The sequence below is a fragment of the Anomaloglossus baeobatrachus genome, chromosome 3 (genome assembly GCF_048569485.1).
Source record: "Anomaloglossus baeobatrachus isolate aAnoBae1 chromosome 3, aAnoBae1.hap1, whole genome shotgun sequence".
Classification (NCBI taxonomy): domain Eukaryota; kingdom Metazoa; phylum Chordata; class Amphibia; order Anura; family Aromobatidae; genus Anomaloglossus; species Anomaloglossus baeobatrachus.
The window spans coordinates 197,242,940-197,256,819 of NC_134355.1; the positions used below are offsets into that span (position 1 = coordinate 197,242,940).

Consider the following 13,880-nt stretch of genomic DNA (forward strand, 5'->3'; position numbering starts at 1 on the left):
TTGATTGGCCGGCCGCTTAGTGACGTCGCGGTGACGTCGCTGTGATGCCGAACGTCCCATCCCCTTGAGGGAGGGATTGTTCGGCAGTCACAGCGACGACGACGACCAGGTAAGTGCGTGTGACGCTGCCGTTGCGATAATGTTCGCTGCGGCAGCGATCACACGAAATCGCATGCACGACGGGGGCAGGTGCTTTTGCGTACGATATCGCTACAAATTGCTAGCAATATCGTAGCGTGTAAAACCCGCATAAGTTAGCTGATAAGAGCTAGGAGTTAGAAAATCTGCTCTGCTCCATCAGAACAGTCACTGACAGTCTCAGATAACCCATTCTGCAGCAGCCAGCAGTAGAAGCAATAGAAGGCAAATGTACAACAATCTGTCACCACATGTGACCTATGTAACCTATTAATATGGGCATATAAGTAATAGACTGCTGAAAAATGTCCTACCTGTCTGCCTTAGATTATTATTATTATTTATTATTATATGTCGACTTGTTGAAAAATCTTTTCTCACTTTATATAAATGAGCTCTTCCAGGCTATGGGGTGTATGCTGCCCAGAAGATAACTCTGGCTCTGCACTTCATTAGCATAGCTATCTCCTCCCATCAGTGTCACTGTGTCCCAGTGCCATCTGCTTCCTGTCTTGAAATCTCGGGCCTGCACCCTGCAATTTCCAGCTTTAGGGTAAGAACGCACGTTGCTTTTTACCTGCTTTTTTGCTGCTTTTTCAACTGCAGCGTTTAATGCCAAAATGGATGTGTTCTGCTTTTCAAGCAAAGTCTAAAAAAAATTTGGTTTTCTTGTCCGCACTATGCAGTTCAAACTGCAGCCTTTTTGTTGCAGAACTTTGGTCAAAAACTCTGCTTTGCAGTTCAAAATTCAAATGGCAAAAACAATTCACATGTCAATTGTTTTTGCCATTTGGGTTTTGCACTGCAAAGCTGAGTTTTTGCTCTAATTTCTGCAACAAAAAGGCTGCAGTTTGAACTGCATAGTGTGGCCAAGAAACCCAAATTCCCATACCCTTAGGCCCTGTGTCCACGGTGCGTTTTTTCATGCTTTTCTGCAGCGTTTTCAACTGCACCTTTTTAGTGCCCAAATGGCTGCGTTTTGATTTCCCAGCAAAGTCTATGGGAAATAGGGTTTTCCTGTGCCCACCATGTAGTTCAAAATGCTGTGTTTAATTTGCATATTTTGTGGCAAAAACCATGCGTTTTAAAAAGCAGCATGTCAATTGTTTTTGCCATTTGAGGTGCGTTTAGATAACATAGAAGTCAATGAGAAGCAGGGAGTAACCAAGAAACATCAAAATTCCAGCGTTTTACCTGCTTTTTAGGTGCAGAAAACATGTGTTTTGGACTACTAAAATGCATGCTTTTTGCACATCAAAATAATGATTTCATATGTCCCTTACACACACACATAGTCCGACAATTTATTTAAAGAAAATTATCATTTTATTGCTATATTTCCGTTTTTTATTAAATAACCGCTATAATTCTATTAAATCTTGCTATTTTCTTTTTTCCATACAAATATTTGTGTCCCTTTTTTTCCTCTTTTTTCCATTTGGTTTGACTGTTGTAACTTTATTTATCATTGTCTTGATGTTCAAAACGCATGCGTCAAAGTGCATTTGAAAAAGCATCTAAAAAGCGCTAAAAACGCACCAAATACGCGGCAAATACGCATGCGTTTTCAGCGCTAAAGTTCTGCAAAAGGCAACTTTGGCTAATTCAATTAAGGACAAAACGTGCATTTAGAACTGCAAGTAGGGAAAAGCAACGTGGACACATAGCCTTACACTTTATTGTTCCGCCCTCCTGTGGGCATGGACTTCACTTTTCTTGTGCGAGGGGGGCGGAGATCACCGCTAATGAGAGCGGAAGTAGCATTGATTTCCGGCACTTATGCAGAAGAAACAAATGTAGAGTTTGTGCAGCTTTATTTCTTAGTTTCTCTGGCGGCACATTAATACTGTCACCCTAGGCCAGTGTGTCAGTGAAATTTTGTCATTTTATTCTTAAGTTAGATGCTAAGTGCAATTCCACTTCTTAGTAACTTTAAACAATACTAAGGGCTCACTCACACTTGCGCTATTTTGACGCAAACGGAATCCGTCACTAATGTAGTACAGTTCATTTATTTACAGTGGAAGCGCGACATCATGTGGACACAAGCGGGTACTGCATGACAAACACACGCGCCATAGTAACGCGCTTCCACTGTAAATAAATGAACTGTACTACATTAGTGACGGATTCCGTTTGCGTCAAAATAGCGCAAGTGTGAAACTAGCCTGATTAATACTTTTGTCCCATTTGAAGCACTTTCTTCCCTAGGCCAGAGTGTTAGTGCAATCAGTCGTTATTGTTATTATAATTGTAATACCTTGTTCATTTCTAATCCTTGTATTTTAATATCGAGATTTGCCTCAGGAATTTGGTCTATGTATCTTAAATGGAATCTGTAAACAGGTTTTTTCTATGTTATCTGACTGAAGACAGCATGCTGTAGGGGTTAAAACACAGATTTCAGTGATGGGTCTCTTACCAAGCTCTGTGCTATTATGTAGTTACAATGATTGTATTAGCACCAGGACCTTATCATTACTTCAACTACAGTATTGAGTGCCTGATAGTCTGATACGCCCCCTTCTGTGAGAAGCAACTTACTGTCTATGGACATTGCACTAAGAGAGCCTGGTGTTGGTGAGGGCTGCGTTGGAGACTAGTTGGATAGGCAGGTCACTGCCCTGGAGTAACAGGTATGTGTATGAGAGACCTGTCACTCCAGGGATGTGGGTAGGGAGAAGCCATCGGGTACCTGCCTGTCCGACTAGTCTACTCTGAAGGAAATTTGTAACCAGGATTTTGCTACTTCATCTGAGAGCAGCATGATGTAGGGGCAGAGACCCTGATTCCAGCAGTTTGTCACTTACTTGGCTGCTTGCTGAGATTTTAATACAATCCCCATTTAACAGCTGCAGATCTATCAGTTCTCTGAATGTTGAGCTCTGTATTACCTCGCCCACATCACGGATTGGCAGCTTTCTGTCCATATACACTGTATACACAGAAATCTGCCAGTCAGTGGTGGTGGAGTGTAGGTGATCACAGACATAATCACAAGCATATCAGAAGAGGTAAACAACCTCAGCAAAGACTTGGTTCACAGGAGTTCATTTCTCCTCTACATTCAAGGTCCTGAAATACAGAACTAATAGTGGACAACAGAACTTTTCACAAGGCTGTTGTCTACTGTATAATTGAGAGAAAACACAGTTCTAAAAACAAAACATTACTGGCATAGCCCCTGGAGGGAAACTCTGCATTTTGCAGCTATATGTAGCATGATCATTTCACAACCTATTAGATCATTTGTGTAAATCTGGTCAGAGCCATGTGTGTTATCCACCGGTGCTGCTGGTTACATGTCAGCCACTGATAAGGGAAAGCTTTCCTGGCTCTTTCCCACCACCATTGATGTGAGGCCAGACAGAAGATATAGCCATCATTACAGAATTAGAAAGCATCATTATGTTTGGTTAAAATTGATTTATATAATGTTATTTAATGATTTAATTTGTTTATTGGTAATTATTATTATTATATACTTTATTGTGACATTTCCTGGAATATCAGATGATATTCATCTCATCTAAACTTTTGCTATTTTCAGAATTATGGTTTGGAAACTGACAACATGAAAAACTTGGTGCTAAAACTCAGATCCGCTTCCAACAACCTTCAAAATTATATTGGCAACCGGAGGAAAAGTCCATCTTATGACGGGACGACGTCCTCCAAACCTCCCAATGAGTTCCTCACATCGGTGGTAGACCTGATAGGCTCAGCCAAAGCCCTGTTAGCCTGGCTGGACAGGTAAGCCTTTACAATTCAGCTCGCTATCAGTGTCGTGCCTGTTCTCTATCTGTGCCATTCTAATCTTTCTGGCTCAATAAAAGGATTAAAGGGGGCTTTACACGGTACGATATCGTTAATGTTTTATCGTCGGGGTCACGTTGTTAGTGACGCACATCACGTCATTAATGATATCGCAGCGTGTGACACTGACCAGCGACCTCAAAAATGGTGAAAATCGTTCACCATGGAGAGGTCGTCCCAAAACCAAAAATCGGTAATGGTTGATTATCGATGTGGTTCGTCGCTCCTGCGGCAGCACACATCGTGTGTGACACCGCAGGAGCGAGGAAGTCTCCTTACCTGCCGCCGGCCGCAATGAGGAAAGAAGCAAGTGGGCGGGATGTTATGTCCCGCTCATCTCCGCCCCTCCGCTTTGATTGGCCGGCCGCTTTGTGACGTCGCTGTGATGCCGAACGTCCCTCCCCCTTGAGGGAGGGATTGTTCGGCAGTCACAGCGACGACGACGACCAGGTAAGTGCGTGTGACGCTGCCGTAGCGATAATGTTCGCTGCGGCAGCGATCACACGAAATCGCACACACGACGGGGGCGGGTTCTTTTGCGTACGATATCGCTAGCAATTGCTAGCGATATCGTAGCGTGTAAAGCCCGCTTAAGAATCTGATTTACGATAAGAATTGTTCTGCCATAATTCTTACTTTTCTATCCAAAACATAACAATAAGAGCCGACTCTTAGCGGAAAACTATCATGCCTAACAAAATGCTTCCGTTTATTCAGAATCTATTGCTTACATTATTCAGCAGTTTGTGTTTCACTTTACCCCTTGTAAACCAGAATTCAAGTATAATTTATTTCTGAGTAACAATAATTGGTCAGTGTGTATAACTGAAGAAGATGAACAAGAATCTTATACACTTGGGGTACGTGCCAAGAAATAGAAGCTTTTTTGATGCTTTGTCTTTTTGCTGCATCCAAACCGCGTCGTTGTACAGTAGGAGCACAGTGGATGGGATTTATAGAAATCTTTATTTTTCTGCAGTGTAAACTGACATGGGGTGCTGCTTTCTGCCAGCGAGGAGAGCACAGTGAAAGTCCGCAGCACCCAGAACCCTGATCGTGAGCACAGACAGCTGCGTTCTCCTGCGGAGAATACTCGCGTCTCTGCAGTAGAAGACACGCTGCGTTAAGAATGTGTGCGGATCATGGGCATATACCCTTACCCACATAATTATCCGCTCCCTGATGTGTCATAGGGGTTTTACAAAACTCATGAAAATTTAGATAATAGCAGGGAATGGAAATTTAAAAAGGTAAACTTACATCTCCAGTGGTCCCTGGTTACTTGTTGTAAGGCCCTGTGCAGACACTGGAGTTTTTGATGCAGTTTTTTTGAGATTTGCATCAAAATCTACATGCCTCTCCTGAAACCAGCAAAGTCTATGGGATTTTAGATTGGCTGTGCACACGGTGTGGTTTTTTGCTTGCAGTTTTGGACAGATTTTGATGCAGAAAAAATCTGTAGCATGTCAATTATTGTTCAGGTTTAGCAGAGTTTTTCACCCATTGACTTCAATAGATTTACTTTCCGCATCAAAAACCACATCAAAACGGATGCGGTTTTGACCCATTTAAATTGTCACAGCGTGCAGATCTAGTGCAGAGAATTTCTACACAAATCTGCAGTGTGTGCACATAGGCTTACAATCAGGAGACCACAGACCTCCAGCCTCCCATGGACACGGGGCTCACCTCTTGGGATTTTGTTCCCTGAGAGACAAGTGGGTCTCATACCCCATCTCCCATTAATCTACTTGCAATTAAAAGGGCTCGCAAATACAAAAAATGAGAAAGATTTGGTGACTCTTTAAAAAGGTCATATAAAATATTCTTCCCTTGTCTTATCGTTTGTCGTCCATTTCCTGCGTTTCTGAGTTTTCACAGCTTGGCCTCTCTGATCTGTATGTTGTATACGCCTTACAAGAATTTCCTATTCTAAACTCAATGAATTCTCAAATGTGTAAACAAATATGATTGTTATGTTCTTTCCCATAAGAAATGACAAAAGGAGAAGAAGTCCACACGTCCACTTCCCATGTCACGGAGTAGAAGCCTAATTTATACTTCCTGTGGCATTTTGATAAAAGCCGGCCTGCTATCAAGCTGAGGAATGTAGGACTTGGCTGTCCGCAGTGCATTTCTGCCTGTGCGCTGTAGATAGCTCCTGGAGCTAGTGTGAGAGAGGAAATTGTTATGCTGCTTAATGGAGAAAGCTGTTCCCTGGCCCGCTGACCCATAGTCACTATGTATGTTTAGCTTCCCACTACGGTCTCTTCAGTCTTTACAGTCTTTGTTCAGACTGGATTTCTTTCTGTTTGGTTACAGGACACCATTTACTGGGATCACTGACTTCTCTACAACAAAGAACAAAATCATTCAGCTGTGTCTGGACTTGACAACTACCGTTCAACAGGTCATTATGATGTAGAAATAGTTTGGATTTATTTTATGAAATCTATATAATTACACTTCCACCCAAGGAGAATCAAAGCCTGACTATGAAGATACTGAAGCATGAAGTCAGTGGTACTTAAAGCACCACTCCATCATTTCTTTTTATTTCACCTCTGGAGTGGTGCTTTAATACTAAGTCCCCTGACACCTGTCTTATACTTAACCTTCTGAGTGTCTTCATTTTTTTTCGGCAATGCTCTGATCGGTCTCGGGCATTTTGTGACCTGCCAGTAGCAACTGTTTCATGGAGCAAGCCAGAAGTCACAAATTATTATAAGTCTATGAAAGTCTTGTTCTGCCTCTCATAGACTTGTATTGAGTGCTTGTGACGCAATTTCTGACTTCAGGCCAGTCAGAAGTTGGGGCCATAAGGTGGTACTGCAAGACCAGATCGATACCGAAATAAGATGAAAACGCCGAACGGTAAGAATAAGATAGGGGGCTTAGGTTTAAAGTACCACTCCAGCGCTGGAGTGGTGCTTTAATTCAGTGCATACATATGCATCTATATACATATGACGACTGTTTATAGGTGGATCCTGGTAAAATAATCCAGATTTATGGCCAAAAGTTTTAGCACCCTTGAATTTGTTTCAGAACATGAAATTTTTCTCCCAGAAAATGATTAGACTACACATGCTTTGTTATACACGTTTATTTCCTTTGTGTGTATTGGAACAACACAAAATAATACAGAGAAAAAAGTCGAAATTGGACAAAATTTCACACAAAGAATTGGAGAAGAGAACTGTCTGAGGACTTGAGAACACAAATTGTTGAAAAGTAACAACAATCTCAAGGTTACCAGTCCATCTCCAGAGATCCCAATATTCCCCAGCCTCCTCCATAAATAAATAGCATTATTCCTTCACATACAGTTTTATTTTGCAGCACATTTCTGTATTTCTGTTTACACAAAGCAATCTGCTGCAATTTACTGTTCACACAAAAGATGCCAGGAATCAAGCATGTAGTAGGCTGTCATTTACATGTTTACGAGGACTTGTGCTTGGGAACGAATGCTCGCACAAATGTCTGCCCGATCATCTGCCCATGTGAAAGGGCCGTAACACAATAAGATCATGGCTCGTTACATGATGGTGATTGGCTTGTATTTCTTAGGGGTACTTTGCACACTACGACATCGCAGGTGCGATGTCGGTGGGGTCAAATCGAAAGTGACGCACATCCGGCGTCGCTGTCGATATCGGAGTGTGTAAATCGTTTTTGATACGATTAACGAGCACAAAAGCTTCAAAATCATATCATCGGTGTAGCGTCGGTCATTTCCATAATTTCAGAAGGACCGATGTTACGATGTTGTTCCTTGTTCCTGCGGCAGCACACATCGCTGTATGAAGGCGCAGGAGCGAGGAACATCTCCTACCTGCGTCCTGCGGCTCACGCCGGCTATGCGGAAGGAAGGAGGGGGCGGGATGTTTACGTCCCGCTCATCTCTGCCCCTCCGCTTCTATTGGCCGTCTGCCGTGTGACATCGCTGTGACGCCACACGACCCGCCCCCTTAGAAAGGAGGCGGGTCGCCGGCCAGAGCGACTTCGCAGGGCAGGTAAGTCCATGTGAAGCTGCCGTAGCGATAATGTTCGCTACGACAGCTATCACAAGAGATCGCAGCTGAGACGGGGCCGGGGACTATCGCGCTCGGCCTCGCAAGCATCGGCTTGCGATGTCGTAGTGTGCAAAGTACCCCTTAGTCTAACGCCACAGGATATAATGATGACATGCTGCATCTTCATCTACCTTTTGAATACAACTTGAAACAAAGACATTATTGACCTTTTAGTCTGGAGATTTGTAGACTTCAGGTCTCCAGAAACATGGCATAGCGAGAATATACAACCCCTTGAAAATATATTCATACTCAGTGAATTTTTTCACATTTATCCACATTACACCCTCAAGCTTAAATGTACAGTATTTTATTGGGATTTTATGTGATATGCCAACACAATGTAGCAAGTACTGTATATATGAAGTGTAAAGTAAATGATACATGGCTTTTCTTCTCTTGGTGCAGCTGTGATGTTAGGTGTTATGAATGATGTTGCTACGAACACAGATATATAGTACACTGCATGTCTCCTCACAGTGGAAAACTCATCACTGCTGATATCACATTTATAGAACTTAGGTTGTGGAAGTCTGCAGTATACATGACATAGGAGACACTGAGACTGCTCTATATTCATCCCATAGGAGACATCGGGGCTGGAATATATATATTACACAGTATACACTGGAGTAGATAAATCTCATAGGATACACAAGAGCTGGAGCATATAAATCTCATACGAAACACTGGGGATAGAGCATATAAATCTCATAGGATTCACTGGGGCTGGAGCATATAAATAATAATAATATTTTTCTTCAGCGCTCTATTGGGAGACCCAGACGATTGGGGTATAGCTACTGCCTCCGGAGGCCACACAAAGCACTACACTAAAAAGTGCAAGGCCCCTCCCCTTCTGGCTATACCCCCCCGTGGTATCACGGGTTCTCCAGTTTTCAAGCTTTGTGCGAAGGAGGTCAGACATCCATGCATAGCTCCACAGATTTTAGTCAGCAGTAGCTGCTGACTATTTCGGATGGAAGAAAAGAGGGCCCATATAGGGCCCCCAGCATGCTCCCTTCTCACCCGTTGATGGTGTTGTAAGGTTGAGGTACCTATTGCTGGTACGGAGGCTGGAGCCCACATGCTGCTTTCCTTCCACATCCCCCTGGGGGGCTCTGAGGAAGTGGGATCCTGCCGGCCTCAAAGCTCTGACGCCGGGCTCCATCCACAGACCCATTTGAACCTGCTGGATACGGAGCTGGAGTACCGTTCAGGGACATGGCCCTGCACCATTACAGGTACTCTGTGTCCCCGTACACACAGGCACAGCACACTCCAGACTTGCTGGGTATGCTAGTGCGCCGGGGACAGTAAAGGGTTACAGTCACTGCAGCTTTGCTGAGTGACTTTGTGTATTGGGAACTACCGCGCCGGACGCTCCGGGAGCGGCGGCGCGGCTGGGACTTGTAGTTCGCCGGGTACTGGGCGCCGACCGCGCTTTTACGGCGGCGGCGCTTATAAATCCAGTCCCCGGCTTCTGCGGCCTAGTGCCGCTTCGTTCCCGCCCCCTCCCTGTCACTCAGGGAAGGGGACAGACGCTGAGCAATCAGCAGCGCCGAGGGCTGGAGCCTTATTTACATGCTCCAGCCCTCTCACTGCACACTGTCGGACGCCGGATTCCCGCTCTGACTTGGGGCACGCCCACGGCCCGCCCCTCCTCACACGAGCTGGGGAAGACGCCGGCAGCCATTACTGCAGTCCGAGCTCGGACTTTCGGCAACCAGGCAGGACGGTGGCGACCATACACCCGCTTATAGGCGGGCGGTAAGCGGCACACATAGTGCTGACCCCAATATATACTGCAGTGTGTACATGTGTATTTTAACTGCATAGGTCGCTATATGCCCGCTTGGAGAGCGACACATCAGCAGCAGGAAAGCAGGTGTGCTAAGGCACAGGCTTTCTAGGCTGCTTGTATTGCACGTACTGAAGTGTTCATTTGTGTTTATGCTTGTATGCTATACACTGCACTGTACAGTCGCTAGTCTTAGCTATATTCTCCTGGAATGGCTAGACTACAGCAGCAGAAAACCAAGGGTGCTGGGGCACAGGTTTTTTTCTATGCTGCTTGTATTGCATGGGCTGCAGTGTGCATTTGTACTTGTGCTTGTATGCTATACATTGCACTGTATGGTCACTCTTCTGGGCTATATTCCCCTAGATGACTAGTCTACAGCAGCAGAAGAGCAGAGGTGCCAGGGCACAGGCTTCTATGCTGCTTGTATTGCTTGTGCTGCAGTGTTCATTTGTACTTTATGCTTGTATGCTATACATTGCACTGTACGGTCACCAATCTTGGCTATATACTTCTAGATGGCTAGTCGGCAGCGGCAAAAAAAAAAAAAAAAAAAAAAAAAGCAACACAGATTTTCAGTGCTGTTTTTACTACATGGGATGCTGTTCATGACACCGTCCCATTGTGTGCATGCTCCCCTGTAGCACTTCGTCTGCCGGGGTCTCTAGCACTTCGTCTGCCGGGGTCTCTACTAGTCGTGGCCAAAGAAACCACCTGTCATCCCTGTCCAAGGACAGGGACGGAGTTGCAGTTTCGACAGATATATTGTCATAAGATAGAGACTTGCAGTCCAGACAGGCCATGGGCAATCTTCCTGACCAACCTCATTTGGAACGGGGGGGTCCCAGGAGGACTCTCTGTATGATAAGGCAGCTCTCCAGGACTTTGATCCTGACATCGCTATCAATCCGGATACACCGGATGGTAACGCCATACGGAATGATCCTATAGCGTCCATCAATGGAAGGTTGGATCTTTCTCCCTCAGCTCCCCCAGTGGAGGAGTCAGCTTCACAGCAGGAGAAGTCCCTTTTCAGTATCTCAAACGGATATTGAGTATTTTTCTGGCCACGCTGACTTCAGAGAAGCAGTCCAGAAACACCACGCTTACCAGATAAGCGTCTTCTCCAAACGTTTTTAAGATACACGTTATCCCTTTTCCCCTGACGTGGTCAAGCGCTGGACCCAGGGTCCAAAGGTGGATTCTCCAATCTCCAGGCTTGCGTCTAGAGCCATAGTTGCACTGGAGATGGGGCTTCACTTAAAGATGCCATTCACAGACAGATGGACTCTGGTTGAAATCTGTCTAGGAGGCTATCGGCGTGTCGGTTGCTCCGGCATTCACAGCCGTATAGGCAACCTAACCTTTTCAGCTGTTCTTGCGCAGCTGGCCTTGAGCACATGTACATCTGTACCGCAGAGGCGTCCGTAACTCCGCAATGTCTGCACTGCGACTTACCCTATTAATGCTGTCCTAAAAGTACAGTCGAGGTTTCGGTCCTTCCCAAGCTCGGGCAGGTCCCAATTGTCCTCGTGCAAAAGGGCTACAAAACCTCAGACGGGCTCAGATTCCGGCCGGACTCAATCACGCCCAAGGAAGGCAGCCGGAGGAACCGCTACCAAGGCGGTCTCCTCATGACTCTCAGCTCTCTCTCTCTCTCCGCATCCGCGGTTGATGGCAGACTCCCCCGCCTTTGGCGACATTTAGCTGCCACAGGTCACAGACCGGTGGGTGACGGACATTGTGCTCACGTGCACAGGACAGTGTTCTGTTCTCGTCCTCCGACTCCATTCTTCAGAACGGCCCCACCTCCCCACCGAGCAGATGCCCTGCTGCAGGCGGTGGACGCTCTAAGAGCAGAAGGAGTGGTGATCCCTGTCCCCCCTCAGGAACGAGGGCGAGGGTTTGTACTCCAATCTCTTTGTGGCTCCAAAAAAGGACGGCTCCTTCCGTCCTGTTCTGGACCTAAAACTGCTCAATAAGCATGCGAACGCCAGGCGGTTCCGGATGGAATCCCTCCGATCCGTCATTACCTCAATGTCTCGAGGAGACTTCCTTGCCTCAACAGACATCAAAGATGCCTATCTCCACGTGCCAATTGCTACGGAGCACCAACGTTTTCTACGTTTTGTGATAGGAGACGACCATCTTCAGTTCGTAGCTCTGCCATTCGGTCTGGCGACAGCCCCACGGGTGTTCACCAAGGTCATGGCAGCAGTGGTAGCAGTCTTGCACTCTCAGGGACACCCGGTGATCCCTTACTTGGACGATCTACTCGTCAAAGCACCCTCCCTCGAGGCATGACAACGCAGCCTGAATGTTACGCTGGAGACTCTCCAGACTTTCGGGTGGATCATCAATTTGGCAAGGTCAAATCGGTCACCGACTCAATCACTAACGTATCTCGGCATGGAGTTCACACTCTATCAGCGATAGTGAAGCTTCCGCTGAACAAGCAGCGTTCACTGCAAACAGAGGTGCAGTCTCTCCTTCTAGGCCAGTCGCACCCCTTAAGGCGCCTCATGCACTTCCTAGGGAAGATGGTGGCAGCCATGGAGGCAGTTCCCTTTGCGCAGTTTCATCTGCGCCAACTGCAAGGGGACATTCTCCGCCAATGGGACGGGCAGTCAACCTCCCTGGACAGGAAAGTCTCCCTTTCCCAGACGGCCAAGGACTCTCTGCAATGGTGGCTTATTCCCACCTCATTGTCACACTGAAGATCCTTCCTACCCCCATCCTGGGCAGTGGTCACGACAGATACGAGTCTGTCAGGGTGGGGAGCAGTTTGTCTCCGCCACAGGGCTCAGGGGACGTGGACTCAGCAGGAGTCCACCCTTCAGATCAATGTTCTGGAAATCGGGGCAGGGTATCTTACCCTACTAGCTTTCCAGCAGTGGCTAGAAAGAGAGCAGATCCGAATCCAGTCGGACAACTCCACAGCGGTGGCATACATCAACCACCAAGGAGGGACGCGCAGTCGGCAAGCCTTCCAGGAAGTCCGGCGAATCCTCATGTGGGTGGAGGACACAGCATCCACCATATCCGCAGTTCACATCCCGGGCGTAGAAAACTGGGAAGCAGACTTCCTCAGTCGCCAGGGTATGGACGCAGGGGAATGGTCCCTTCACCCGGACGTGTTTCAGGAAATCTGTCGCCGCTGGGGGGTGCCGGACGTCGACCTAATGGCGTCTCGGCACAACAACAAGGTCCCGGCATTTATGGCACGATCGCGCGATCACAGAGCTCTGGCGGCAGACGCCTTAGTGCAAGATTGGTCGCAGTTCCGGCTCACATATGTGTTTCCACCTCTGGCACTCTTGCCCAGAGTACTGCGCAAAAAATCAGATCCGATTGCAGCCGCGTCATACTCGTCGCCCCAGACTGGCCGAGGAGATCGTGGTACCCGGATCTGTGGCATCTCACGGTCGGCCGACCGTGGTCACTACCAGGCTGGCCAGACTTACTGTCCCAAGGGCCGTTTTTCCATCGGAATTCTGCGGCCCTGAACCTGACTGTGTGGCCATTGAGTCCTGGATCCTAGCGTCTTCAGGATTATCCCAAGGGGTCGTTGCCACCATGAAACAGGCTAGGAAGTCCACCTCTGCTAAGATCTACCACAGAACGTGGAAGATTTTCTTAACCTGGTGCTCGGCTCAGGGAGTGTCTCCCTGGCCATTTGCATTGCCTACTTTTCTTCCTTCCTGCAATCGGGGTTAGAAAAGGGCTTGTCGCTCGGCTTCCTTAAGGGGGAAGTCTCGGCACTATCCGTGTTTTTTCAGAAGCGTCTAGCACGTCTTTCTAAGGTGCGCACGTTCCTACAGGGGGTCTGTCATATCGTACCCCCGTACAAGCGGCCGTTAGATCCATGGGATCTCAACAGGGTATTAGTTGCTCTCCAGAAGCCGCCTTTCGAGCCTCTGAAGGAAGTTTCCTTTCTCGCCTGTCACAGAAGGTGGCGTTTCTCGTTGCGATCACATCGCTTCGGCGAGTGTCTGAGCTGGCAGCTCTGTCATCCAAGGCTCCCTTCCTGGTGTTCCACCAGGACA

The 13,880-nt window shown here is 46.9% G+C and overlaps 1 protein-coding gene across 1 annotated transcript in view; it reads left to right on the forward strand.

Moving 5' to 3' along the window:
* Positions 1-13,880, forward strand: part of CNKSR3 (CNKSR family member 3) — a 187,065-nt gene that overhangs the window by 133,808 nt on the left and 39,377 nt on the right. The window contains exons 3-4 of the mRNA XM_075339683.1: positions 3,689-3,891; positions 6,277-6,364. Of these exons, the coding sequence (XP_075195798.1) occupies positions 3,689-3,891; positions 6,277-6,364 (291 nt within the window). The remainder of the gene's footprint in view (positions 1-3,688; positions 3,892-6,276; positions 6,365-13,880) is intronic.